Below are 14,402 nucleotides of genomic sequence, written 5' to 3'. Positions count from 1 at the left end.
TTTTGCACTGTTAAAGACGAGGGAATGACAATAACTGAGGAACTAGATAAAAAACGATCTTTTTCTGTTCTTTCTCATCATGTTATTGATTTAGAGTCTGTTATTCTGGTCAAGTAGCTCAAATACTCTCTCATTATGGATGAGTTGAAATATTTAAAAATAAAATTTAGTCATAAATTCCATGTTTGAGCACACATTTACAAAAAATGATATTGCAGAAGGCAATTTATATTTTCTTAACCATATTTATTTGCATGTCAAAATAATCCAAAACTAAACACACAATACTTCATTAAAGTATTCATTATTTTATTAAATATGAAATACTTCAAAAAAATGGAGAAGAAGTTATGAAAGTTGAGCAAAAACAACTTTTTCACAATTTTGTCTTTAAATATTTCAAAAAAAGTATTCTGTATGACGTTTTATATTACAAGTGATCAGCTGGAAGATTTTTGATGAAGGCTTTATCTTTTCTTTTTCATATTTCATCTCACCCATATTCACACACTGTTTGATCTACTTGTCCAGTATTGCACATTATATATCAATCACATGATGAGAAGTAACAATGAGAATATCAGGTTTTTTATCTTTAATATTTCCGGAGATATTGTTGCTTAAACGTAACTTCAAATATCAGTGTGCAAAAAACGTGCTAAAATTTGGATAATTAAAAAAATCTACCTTCAAAAGTATTTAATATATCAAGCTACAAATTGACAAATACCTGTAGTTTATAATAATTTTAAAAAAATCAAGGCGGAAATGGTTCAGCAGAAATTGTTCTTGAAGTTTAATTTTAGATGGAATGAACCAGAGAAGGTATCTGTAGCTACAGTTAGCAGCCGGCTAACTTAGCTTAGCAGCTACTAGGCAACCAGCCAGAATCAGAAGTAGCTCACCTGTAATCTCCATAAAACAGCAAATTGTGGTATTTCTATTAGTTTCATGTGTAAGTTAAACAAACGTGTTGCAAAAGTGAGTTTGAAGTTCCCGGTAGGTTGACTTTCTTAAGTTCAGTATCTCTGGTCTTTATAAATTTTTAAGCTAACCGACTAGCCGCTAGCTAACGTTATGCTACATTTTTTATTTGCCATGAAGATATGCTAAGTCATATTTAGCTAGTTCGTTGACTTTGAAAAAAGCGAATAAATAAGTGTATTTTCCACAACTAAAGAAATTTAGTTTAAAGTTAAGTTCATAGAAAGGGTGAATTGTAGTTGTTTAAGGCTGTAGGGTGGTATATTTTTTGTATTTAAGCCTTTTAGCATTAGCTTGCTAGTTGTTATTGATAAACCTATCACCTCCACTGCAGAGTAAGTATATTTTGTTTGCAGCTTTGTGTAAAAGCTGTACTGCCCATTTTATATTAATTTACAGCTGCTTTTTAATAGTTACATGTAGATACACATGACTTTATGTCTGTGGCAGAATCATGCCTTAGCTTGTCTTGTACTTTAATAATTGTTACCAAAACATCTTTGTGTTTTATCATGATTAGTGGTGACATTTAGATGAATACAGACAGTACTATGGTATTGTTTCCACTGTCTAGGTTATATGTGTTTGGTATGTTGAATATCCTTGTTTAGACTGTACTTACATGATTTATGGATGGGTTTTTACATGTGTAGAATAGAGGACTTAATGGCATTTCAGTCACATGGAGGGGCTGCAAGTGCAACTTTGGCAAGTGGAAAACTACCTTCTATACATCTGTATTCAGATGCTGTACTGCGCTGAAAGAACAAATCTATTTTTCTTTGACTTTATTAAGCAGCAACAGGATCCAAACTGTTTTCAAATCAAGAGGAACTGTGCGCAATTACGCAGTTGGCACAGTAGGTGCTCTCATGGGTTGTTTTTTATGAATGGGAGCGTTTCCTGAAACATCAAGTAAGCGTAGATGATAATTTTATAAACATGATCTGGGGGTTATTTTCGGGGTGTAGTAGTGTCCTTTGAAACTTCACAGTGCTTCAGGTTAATCTTTTTTTTTTCTCCACAGTTATTGGAGACATTTGATCCAAATCATCAAAACGCACAGAAAGTGCATAAATAAAACAAAAATGAGAATGGTTTGGCTTCTCTTTAGCAGAATTTCACTATTAAGATAGATTTACCTCAAGATCTAACTGTAAAAATGTACCTGCAGCACATATTTTCCGAATCCGTACTTCTTAATCTGGACAATCCACATTCACAGTGACCACAGCTTAGACGAGAACTACTTTCTCCTGAAGAAATCCTCCCTGTTTCTGACTCTCAACTGTGAGCTCCCCCTCCTCACAAATTCTAATTTAACCCCTGATACTTCACCACATCAATACCTTATTTTATTTGGATGGGCATGACCAAAAACACTATAAACGTCTGCGGAGGTCTGACACCTGGATTATCACTCAAAATGTGTATTTATATAAATATTACAAGCGCTCTCGGTCTGGTAACAGCTGTCAAAATAGAGTATGTTATTAAGAAGCGCGGAACCGTTTACAGTGACATGAAAGCTGAAATTCTTAATCGTGGTCACAGAGTTTTGGTCGTAAATCTTCTCCGGACACGTGTGTGCGCTTCACCGGGCACGTAGGCTTCGCTGGAGACGAGAAAATCACGTTTTTTGGCGTTTCGTAAGAGAAGACAGCCGTCCATGAAAGAGTTAGTGTCTTTCCAGGGAATAAATCCAGCCCTCTCCAGTCCTGCAGCCTCCTCCTCCTCCTTCTCCTCTCCTCGGTGAGGCTGTACAGCTGGCAATTTACGGACAATAACGCCGTAAGGAGTAATTGGCTGCTGGGTGGATCGTTGCTCCTCAAATTGGACCCGCGTTTGATGGAGATGATTTTACACAAGAACTGGGGTATTTATTAACCTTCCCCCCCCTTTGTGAGGTTAATTTATGAAGTTTGGGATCATCGAAAATCAAGATCCAGCTCCCCTCCTTTCTCCAGTGGAACCGTTACAACCTCCTCACACTGGCATAAGGTAAGAATCTGTTTAATTGCCCAAAAAGAGCCAAAATTTACTGTAAAATGACGTTTTAGCTGGAATGCCTGTATTTATTGCAATATAAATTAGCAGCAAATCTCCCTAAATTGTAAGATGCCTGCAACAAGCCGCATTTAACAATAAAATTACAGTGAAGATGTTAAAAATACACATTTAAGCTGCATTTTGGTGCTATTTTCACAACTCTCTGGTGCAAAATTATGCTTTAGAGTCAGTTCCAGCTCATCTGCATCATTATACGCTTAAACTGGCCGAATGTGCTGCCTCTCTGAGCACTTTTAGTTTGCAGAAGATTAGGAAATGTGAGGAATGTTGCAGCCGGAAAGATAAATAGTGACATGGAAAAAGGAGTCTGTGCATTCAGAGAAGTCCTCCAGCGTGGTGTGATGTCCTGGGGTTTGTCAAGTTGGTGCCATATTCCTGAAAATAGATGATAAAGAAGTTGAAAGTGTATTTATTAACGCATCAGTAAAGCTATTTATAGGAGAAATGTCTTTTAAAGTTCAGTTTGATGGTGTCTTTGTGAAAATGCAGTAAATCTTCATGGAGTATACTCTTTTTAATAAGTTATATGTTTATACATGGACCCAATCCAGAAGTAGTTTGTAATATTCTGAGTTTCTGAGCAGAATATGGTGCTTTGAGATGTCATCTTAGTTTTTTTTTTACTGAACCAGAAAGCCGCCAAACCCAGTGTGCACTTTCCTATAATTTCTAGGAAATGTTAAACCGCCACATAGTTCCATTTTGAGCAACTTCTATCTACGAACTCTATCCTAATCCCTCCGTATTCATCTTTGGTTTAATCTGCTGTCCATCATCCGCCTCCCTGTGATGTGGCTCATGTTGACTCTTTTCAGTATTAAGTTTCACTAAGTTCCTCTGAGGTCAACAACATGCAGCAACAAGGCAGGGAGGTCCTCTCTTCTCCTAGCCCAGGGAGCTTTTCTCTGCCAGTGTATTTCAGTCCACAAAGCACACATCTCTGGTACTAATTTAGCAATTAGAGACGAGTGTGTTTTCGTGGGAACGTGACTCGGGCTAAGATTTTGTGATGACCAAAAGTGTTTCAACAGCCGTGTGTGTGTGTGTGTGTGGAGGCTCAGGGCCGTGCTGATCCAAGGGGAACTGCTGCCTGGTTGATTTGAGCCTTTCACAAGACCTGATCCATGAGCACATTGGTATGGAGTCTCTGCTCTGGTGAGAGGCTGAAAGAGTAAGAGCAACAGTCGTGTGAGAGAGACAGGGTTGGTTTGAATTAGTGGTTGGCTTTTTGTTCAAATCAGATACAGAAATCAGATACAGGAACATATGTGGCGCCTCGTGTGATGGAGGTTCCTTATTATAAGTTTGAAAATCAGGAGATATTTTTTTACATTCCATTCATTTATTTAACTGGTTGTTGTCTTTGGGTTTTGTTCTCTAGTTGAGGTGTCGCCACACTGGCTTTTCCACTAATTGGTCTCCCTTGCAGGATAGTTCAGTTTAAATCAGCTTGGATCGTATTTTCCTTCTTTTGAGTATCACCTCTATCAGGTATATTTACACTGCACTCACAAAATTGATGTTTAAGGTCTGAAAACAGCTTATATTTGATCTTAACCTCTACTACCAATCAAACTGAGACAGTAAACATCGATTTAAAAAGGTTCAAGGTACAGAGTATTATGCGACTTCCTTTATAGCGTCTCTGCCTGGTAAAGGCCCAGCTCACCAAATCTTTACGTAAACACGTGTGTCCTTCCACACGGCTTAAAGCTGGACTCAGACCATGTAGTCAGTCTCAGACCATGTTTTACAACAGGCACCTTAAGTTTGTGGTTTTTGTACAAACACATCACACTACTGTATTTGTGTCTCTGGAGGAACAACCCCCCGCTTGCTAAAAGCTGCGACGGAGTGCAGCTCTGAAGTTATCAATAGCAGGCCTATGCAGTGTCCTCTGCACACCAGAGCCGTACAGAGAGCAACGTTTTATAGGGAAAATTTGACTTTTTGTGTCCCAAAATATCAGGGAAGTGTTAACCCAGAAGGAAAAATGTGCTTATTGTTCATAAGAGTGCAGAGACAATTAGAAATCCTGCACGGAAAGCTGTGAAATGTCAATAAAACTGTACAGAGCAGCTGTTAATTTTCAGAAATATAAACATCCACTGAGGCTTTGTGATCAGCCCGATGGTTTAAATGTCCCCTCTTATCCCTCCACACACATCCAGTCAACGCTGAGCAGATGGTTTGAATCAAAGCGGTGCAGCAACTCGACACTCTTACATCAATCATAGTTCCATATGCTGGGCATATTTTCAGCTCCTCTGTGTGAGCTTTCTGGGTTCTAGCTGCAGACATGTAGAAAATATTAGACGTGGTTGATGAGAATACACTTCACAGGTGTTATTATAACTCAGTATCTTCCTTAGATACATACAGGAGTATTTAGAGACTCTTAAAGGAGCAAAATTGGAATTTTGACACCTCTAAGGTCAAAGTTTTGCCCTGAAATCACACTAGACTTGCATTTAAACAAACCAAAAGTGCAGTAGGAGCACTTCTCTTGAGGAAAATATAATCTATGTTTGAATCACTGTAAAGGAAATAGCATGAATATCTCTTCCTCTTTATTATACATGACATTTTTTGTAATTTTCTTGTTTTTATAACATCTTGTTGATATTTCACTGTGTATACTGTATGAGCACGTGAAAACTCTTGAATCTCGAGGAATAGTTTGATGTATAACATAAACAGACTTTCTTTTTGAGGATTTGTGAAGCTGTCACAATGGTAAATGAGCAAAATATTTGGCAAAAGCATCCTAAATTGAACATCATATATTTAATTTTTCTTGTAAGAAATTGGTTGCATTTTGTGTTGCCATAAAAAAATGTTTAGCTAAATGTATTCTAGTCGTGATAGTTTTTGGTTTATTTGTGTTTTATCTGTTTGGATCTGTGCATTATTGACTATAGAAGCTGGTTTATCTCAGTTTCACATGTTTTTTTTTTATGAATAAGCTGGTGACATCGTAAACTGATAAGGATTTCTCAAAAAAATCTACCTGAATGGGAACAAATATGCCTTAATCTATATTTAAAAAAACTTGAACCGGTCTCCTTATTTTCAGATGTGGCCTCAGACTCGTCTTAATGTTGTCTTTTCCTTTTCTTTCTTTGCAGCTGATATAATGGAGAAGTCCAGACGCCAGCAGCGGTTAGCATTCATCCTTCTGTTTGGGTTGTGGTTGCCCTGCTGTTTCACCCAGACCACACCGTCAAACTCAGCCACGCCGACACCAACGCCGTCCCCGTCGCCGTCCCCTCAGCCCCGGACCGAGAAGCTAAAGGTCAGGCTGGCCGGATACCCTCGAAAGCACAACGAGGGCCGGATCGAGCTGTTCTACAAGGGCGAGTGGGGAACCATCTGCGACGACGACTTCTCGCTGGCCAACGCCAACGTGCTCTGCCGCCAGCTGGGCTTCGTCTCTGCCACAGGATGGACCCACAGCGCTAAATATGGAAAAGGCCAAGGTGAGAGTGACTTCAGCTGCCTCCTGAGATTCAGTTTCAGGTTTAATACACTGTGTGAGATTTATTTATACTGTTCAAAGTGGCAGGTTTAAATAAGCAGACACTTTAGGGATGTTAAAATATTCTGAAATTAGTTGTCGCCAAGAGAAACGTGTGCCAAATTACTGTTTCTACTGCTGAAACTTTAGCTGTTATACTTGGCAATCCCCACTTCACCTCTGTTCCAAGTAGCCTTTATTACTGAATATCACAGCTGTTACAGAAGTACAGTTTAAGGACAACATCCCAAATCTCAGTTTTGCAAACATTCATCGCAACACGTCTCCTACAACTTTGGTGACCCCAGACTTTTTCTTATGTTGAATAGACATTTATGGTGTTTTGTACAGATATATCCTTGTTCTACTCAGGATAAATTATAGCTGTGATGATTATTTGTTCATGAAGTGTATAATAAAATCAAGATTTAGTTTGTCCTCTACTTTGTCAGTAAACAAAGAAAATTATTGTGCAGTCGCACTGTTTGTCCAAGGTTTGTCACCAAATGCATGCAAAGCTAAAGACATTCCATCAACCAGTCGGATTGTTTATGTAGCGCTGTGTAGCAGAAGCTAGCATGGTTTATTTATTTATTTTATTTATTTATTTATTTATTTATTTCGAACATCAAATATGAAGTGACCAACACTTTTAGTCACTTCACCTTCTTACATATTCGAAAAGGAGTAAGTAGAAGTACTTAGTACTTATATACCCTCACCCCTTTGCACAAAACTAAAAACATCTGAAATATATATTAAATCAGATTTTAACATAGATCAGCATTTACTAATAACACAATTCGGAAAAAAAACAAACAAACAAAATATATATATGCATTTGCTAATGAATCATGACCAACTATTTCTTTTGTTCATCCTTTTTGTACTTTTCCAAAATCATATTTCTATAACTTTTTTTAAATTGCAAAATGTTCTTACACGATTTAATACCTTCATTAAGACCATTCCACAGAGCCACCCCACAAACCGAAACACACATCGATTTCAATTTAATTCGACCAAAGTTTTGTTTTAAATTATTTTTATACCTTAAGCAATAAAGCCCATCTCTTGAAGATAATATTTTTTGTAAATTGATAGGTAGCATCTTATTGCTTGCTTTGTATAAAAGCTGAGCACTTCTAAAAGCCACAAGATCCTCCAGTTTTAATGCCTTCGATTTCAAAAACAGTATATTTGTATGATCTAGATACCCAGCACAATGTACAATTCGCATAGCTTTCTTTTGTAGAATATATAGTCTTTGTGTGGTAGCTCTGTAGGTGTTTCCCCATACCTCAACACAATACATCAAATACGGCAAGACCATAGAACAATACAGCATATACAAAGATATCTCATTCAAAACGTATTTTACTTTACCCATTATACCTATATTTTTAGCTATTTTACTACCAATATATTTAACATGAGATTTCCAACTGACTTTACCATCCAAAATGACACCCAAGAATTTTATTTCATCTACCAACTCAATACTGACTTTGTCAACAGTAACTTTTACTGGAATATCAACATTACGATTAGTAAATAACATTAGTTTTGTTTTATTCAGATTTATTGATAATATATTCAAATCAAACCAGGATTTAAGTTTAGTCAATTCTTTTGTAACTAAATCTAAAAGTAACTTCAGATCATCACCAGAACAAAAAATTGTAGTATCATCCGCAAATAAAGTTAACTTAAGTTTATTAGATACCTTACAAATATCATTTATATAAAGAATGAATAATTTAGGTCCTAAAACAGAGCCTTGAGGCACTCCGCACGCAGTATGTCTTTGTGATGATTTGTAACTGTCCATTTGAACAAACTGATTTCTTCCATCCAAATAACTCTTAATCCAATCTAAAACTACTCCTCTAATACCACATCTCTCAAGTTTAAATAATAATCTATTGTGATCTATTGTGTCAAATGCCTTTTTTAGGTCCACAAAGACGCCAACACCATATTCTTTGTTGTCAATAGCACTAGTAATTGTTTCTATGGTAACATGACCATAGACTGTATATAAAGATGGACGTAGCATCTGGCTCCAAATTTGAAGCCCACCCGGAAATGTGTCAAAAACTTGCAATATCACGCCGTCCACTAGGGTTGGCTCCAAAAAGCTTTTTCTCCATAGACCCCAATTCATTTTTGTAAAAAATAAAATTTGATAGACTGATTTTCTACAGCTCAGGATTTTTTTCCCGTTAGTTTTCATGGTCAAAATGAGAGATCAGGTGGCCGATCTTAAAATAAATCAATACTGAATTTTAAATAAATCGTTAAAGTTGGCGGAGCCAGGGGGCGTGGCTATACTTGATAGACAGCAACAGAAGCCTCTGCGGTAAAATGTGGGTGGGATAAGAGAGTCCTCAGCCAATCCTGCCCCTAGTTGCTCTCCGGTCCAGACTGTTTGATGACGCTTTTTACGTCACTGGCTCCAAAAAAATCCAAAACGGCGACCAGGAAGTAGCAAAATCTGGGCTTCATTTTCTCGGCGTTGAAACCAACGGGTGACGTCACGGTTAGTTTACGCCTGAACATGACTAACTGTGATGGTGAATATGGTAAATATTATATCTGCTAATCATCAGTGTGTTAGTATAATCACTGTGTGTATGTAATCAAGCTGACCTTAACATTTAGCTCAGCCTCACAGAGCCATCAGGGTTCATGTTGATTCATAGTTTCTTGACTAGTTTAGATCATGATTATGTATTTACTAATCTACAAAAACTCGAGTTAAATTTGTGTCACAATTTGGACTGAGAAATTAATCAGTTTCAAATCAAATCTCAATTGGAATCAAGGCAGTTAGCAAATCGCATAGGCTGTAAATTTGGATGTATGTGGTGCATCACATCTGAACCAGGGTTCAAACTTTAGTTTTACAAATTCATGCCATTCATCCTTCTAGGGTAACTGTCACACTGTTCTTGGTGTCTCATGTCATAATGTTCCATTAGGTTTTCAATCTATCACAGTGACGATTCAGCTAAAGCTTGACTTTAAAAAATTGCATTGCAAATCGAGTTGCAACTTCCGTCAGAAGACTTGCAATTAAACATTTTAGACAAATCTTTAATTCCAAGTCACAATATTTAACCAACTTAAAGGCCATTAGATTTCATGTCCAAGCCGTCCCAGCTGCCTCAAAACTGAACAAAACTGTTATGTTAAGTTATAAACCTATTTTTCTGTTGTAGATAATGATATTAAAACAGACTGGATTACATTCAGATTTTAGTCACTGAGCTAAAGCTTGTTGAGATTTTGCTGCGTTAGAAGCATCCAGGTGTCACTTCCAGGCGTGGACCGACGGCTCTCCACAGGTCTGTTTGTTTGCTGCAGCCTCACCGACAGTCTGCTGTCTGTGCAGGGAAAATATGGCTCGACAACGTGCTGTGCGGTGGAGGTGAGAAGAGCATCGAGCTGTGCAAGTCTCGCGGCTGGGGCAACAGCGACTGCACCCACGACGAAGACGCCGGAGTCGTGTGCAAAGACGAGAGGATTCCCGGCTTCGTGGACTCCAACGTCATTGATGTAAGTTACTGAAGTACATTTAACAGAGATCTTGTAATTTTGTTGTGGTGAAGTTGACTAAGAAGCGTTTATACGTTCATAAACACTTCTACTGCTCCACAGACTACAGACTCCATAAGGTTTAGCCCACATGGAAGACATTTCACGCCTCCATGCAACTCCACCTGTAGCTGTAGTACATGTGGCGCTCATTAGCTGTGCTCCATACCATGTGCCCAAGTGGACTGCCCTGAGGTGATGTAATGCCACCGTTTGAATGTCTTCTGCACTGAAACTGGAAATTTAGTGAGTTAGAGGCTGCAGTCATATATAGCTGAGTATTACAGGCAACTCTTAGAGACACAGTTCAGCCAAAAACACAAACAAACTCATGTTTCCAATTAGCCAAAGTGCTTCCAGATAGTTTTTGTTTTCCTGACATTTCCTCCAATTGTATAGAGATAAACACCTGGCAGTGATTCTTTGGAGAAAGTGCAGTCGTTTAATTGCACTGTTCAAGTAGATCTGTGTATTTTCAGTAAACACATGTTGCTTTTCGGGCTTTAAATGCCGTTTTCACAGCATTGTGGACTAAATGCCTAAAAATTACATAGCATTTCAAAGCAATGATACTTGAAGTGGTTTCTTGGCTACCCATAAAAAGAAAGTGATGCTGGTTCCGCCCACAGCAACTGTGGCACCTACTTTCCATTCACCTACATTTGGCTTGAAAGACGACTGGTTGAGCTTCTAGTCCGCCAAGTTTCTCAGCCAAGTTGGAATGAGAATTTATAATCCTATACCCAATATGACACAGACGGTGAAAATCGTTGTATGAGGAGGTTTTTGATCCAACTGTGCTAAAGCATTTAGCACAAACTATTTGTGTCTTTGCTTCAATTCATATGATAGAATTATATGTCAGGATAATATGACAGCTTGATGGTGATGTGTGAACAAGCTTCTATCATCCAGTAATCCATCTTCAGTTTTGTTGTAATTATAAAGACTCTACATCACTGCTCTTCACAAAAACTGAGAAATCCTCTTAATGTTAAAGATGCTATATTTAACCATGATGATGTCCCACTGTTGTGCTATTTAAAGGTACTTTAGGACTCAGCTGGGATTATGTAGACAGTAGTTTGACTCACCAGATGTATACTCTCAGTGTAAGCCTGTCTATCTTTTCCCCTTCTGCTGTTTGTGTGTAACCATTTTCACATACCCCCTTTACTATATGAAGCAACAATCTCCAAACAGCAGCTGAAAATACCATGCGACAAAGCAACCAATCAGTTTTTTCAATGAAGTTAGCCATTTAAATGACACTGCTCGCCTCCCTGCATGCCTGTGTGGCAACCAATGGGGCATCATCACTGCATCCTGGGCTCAACTTCTGCCCAAGATGACTGCGATTGGTTTAAAGTAATACAAACAAGCCAGAGTGTTTTTTTTCTTTCTCCTGTACAGATAAATAACTGGCAGTGATTGTTTTGTTAAACTTGAAAGTGCAGTAGTTTAATTACACTGTTCAACAAGATCTGTGTATTTTCTGTAAACACACGTTAATTTTTGGGTTTGTTTTGAATGAATTTTCACAGCATTGTGTACTAAATGTCAGCATAATGATACTGAGGTGAGGTGGTCTGGCAAAGCGAGACTATGTAGACAATGCTGTGGCTCACCAGATGCACACTTTGGGTGTTTCCCACCATATGTTTTACGAAGGATTCTCCTGTCCTTCCTCTATCTGCGTGTATCTATTTTAAAAAATCATCTTTACAAGTGTAAACAACAACATAGACCTCTGAGCAGCACTCTTCTCACTGAGAACTACAAGTTTTAAGAAGATTTTTTACGAATTATAGCAGCCTTGCTTGTTTTATTTGGTAAATTTTCCATTTTAATCACAGTTATCTCCTCCCTGCATGCAAGTGTTTCTCCAGAAACACTGTCACTGTTTTGCCGGGGCACCATCACTGCATCCTGAGCTTAACGTCCACCAGGATTATGGTTTAAAGAAATACAAACATGCCTCATATGAAGCTTGAGGATAATAAGATGCAGCGCTGTGGAGTTATGTCTGACACAATGGTTTTGAAACTGTTGTGAAAAGCTTCCCTCCTTTAATAAATAGCATATTAGAACTGAGGTTGTTTGAAACCTTCTCTAAGGCAGCACAGTTAGAAGCTGGCTGTGCTGTCTCTAGCCGGTCACTATAATTCCATTTGCACTCTTTGATGTTAAGTGTTTGCACCACTGAAAGGTCCGAGGTGAACAAGGTTAGTCTGGCGACTCATGTCCTCAGATCTCTGGAAACCGCTTGAAAGACTGGATGACGTGTCTCTGTTATATAGAAGGATTATAAGAAAAAAATAAAAAAAACTTTCATAAGAATAAGTGGGTGGACTCTGAGATGGATAACGACTCTTCCCTTTTTCTGTCTGTTTGCTGCGAGTAAAGGCTCGGTCAAATGTGGCGTCCAGACTTTAATCTGCGACCACAGCCCCTCTTTTTTTTTTTTTTTCCCCCCAAATAAACCAGAGCGGAAGTGAGTCAGTGCAAAGCTGGCAATCAGAGATAGTTACGTTTACCGCTCATGAGCTGCTAGGGAGAAGATTCGAGCAGAAATACTCTCTGTTATAGCCGTGACTCACAGTGTTGTAGTCTGTGATTCTCATAGAGGAGACTTAAAGACACGTGCATGAGTGAACACATGGATGCGTCAGTGTGAATATGAGGAAAAACTGGGTTGTGATTTTCTGCAAATGATCTTCTACTGTTTGATTTTAATCCAAAAATGTGCTAAAAAGTGACTCATGACAAATCTGTAAGATATAAAGAAAGAAAATGTGAAGATCAATAGAAAGATTTATATAAATTGAAGTAAAAATTTGCCAAAAGCTGCTGTGTTATTCACTGCAGTTTCATGAACACTGTAGTTTTCCCACTGGAAATGCATTTATGTACTAGTAAACAGTAATTGTGTCATTCATAAACAAACATAATTGTTATTTTTTTCTCTTCTTTTAGGCACATGTCGACGAGAACAAAATAGAGGAAGTGCGACTCCGGCCGGTGGTTGCCATGGCCAAGAAGAAGTTGCCTATCACTGAAGGCGTGGTGGAGGTGAAATACAAAGACGGCTGGGCTCAGATCTGCGACATCGGATGGACGATCAAAAACACCCGTGTGGTCTGCGGCATGCTGGGATTCCCACATGAGAGGAAGGTCAACAAGAACTTCTACAAGTAAGCCAATAGATCAATCCTTAATTCTGGGGTGAGAAGGTTAAAGCTGCAACTTTATACATTAGTGGCAACGACAAATTTGAACCTGAAATCAACCGTGCAGCTGTAGTTTATAACAAGTAAAGGTCTTATACTGTTTAAGCGTGCATATCTGACACCAAAACTCTTCGTCAGACTCTTCGAGGCTAAATAAAGACATTGATATTTTGGGAAATTTGCTTTCTTGTCAAGTGTTAGACGACGCATTGGTGCCACTCTTTTGTTTGTACAGTAAGTTTGAACCTTGAGCCAGCAAATTATTAACTTATTTTATTAGAAACATTGAGGTAAAACACCACAATTAGTCTAATATTGCCTCAACAAAGCTACCTGTTACCATTTGTTTCCTGTCCTTATGCTAAGCTGTGCTAGCTGGCTGCTAGTGAGAGCTGCATGTCTCACTCTCTGAAGCACTTTTTGGATGTTTATTGCTCCTGTCACACTTTCACTCACTGTGGGCTCATTTTTCACTGCAATAAAAAGTCCTGCACCTCTATGGAAACACAACAACCATGACTAAAGTAAAGAGACGTGTCCTTTCATTAGTATAGCAAAGTTACAATGCTGTATTTCACATAAACATGAAAACTTGATTATTTATTTTCAAATGGAATCAACATTGACAACATTTTCCTAGTGTCCACAGGTGTTACCAATACTGGAAAAAATATAGCTCTGTTTCTATGAATATTTTGCTACTTTTTTTTCATATTTGTCTCAGATCTCCACTAATCAGAGTTTGAATTTCAGCCATAAAATCTCAGAATTTTTATCACATGGCTGTTGGTCACAGCTGAGTCACTAATGACTTCTCAGTTGCAACGAGGAGTGCAGAATTTCTTCTTTTGTACAGGATCTGATTAATGTGAATGACAATTTTGGCAAAACTGTAAGTGAGACATGAAAAATAAAATCATTTTGATCAAAACATGACTTTCAGCTTAGATTTAGTGAAATTTCCAACAGAATTGCGCGTCAAACATGATTAATTCGAGTTG

General features: G+C 38.1%; 1 protein-coding gene across 4 annotated transcripts in view; it reads left to right on the top strand.

Annotated features, from left to right (window-relative positions):
- The first annotated feature begins 2,566 nt into the window (after window positions 1-2,566).
- The window catches only part of loxl3b (lysyl oxidase-like 3b), a 37,696-nt gene continuing 25,860 nt past the window's right edge, over window positions 2,567-14,402 (top strand). Inside the window, exons 1-4 of one of the 4 annotated variants that reach the window (XM_051952901.1) lie at window positions 2,567-2,985; window positions 6,183-6,533; window positions 9,969-10,132; window positions 13,148-13,365. In XM_051952901.1, the coding sequence (XP_051808861.1) occupies window positions 6,191-6,533; window positions 9,969-10,132; window positions 13,148-13,365 (725 nt within the window). In that variant the 5' untranslated portion in view covers window positions 2,567-2,985; window positions 6,183-6,190. The remainder of the gene's footprint in view (window positions 2,986-6,182; window positions 6,534-9,968; window positions 10,133-13,147; window positions 13,366-14,402) is intronic. The other 3 variants (XM_051952892.1, XM_022216748.2, XM_022216765.2) reach the window with 3 other exon arrangements.

Source organism: Acanthochromis polyacanthus, chromosome 1 (assembly GCF_021347895.1).
Source record: "Acanthochromis polyacanthus isolate Apoly-LR-REF ecotype Palm Island chromosome 1, KAUST_Apoly_ChrSc, whole genome shotgun sequence".
Taxonomy (NCBI): domain Eukaryota; kingdom Metazoa; phylum Chordata; class Actinopteri; family Pomacentridae; genus Acanthochromis; species Acanthochromis polyacanthus.
The sequence above is the reverse complement of the archived record's forward strand: the minus strand, read 5'-3'. Positions and strand labels throughout refer to the sequence as shown.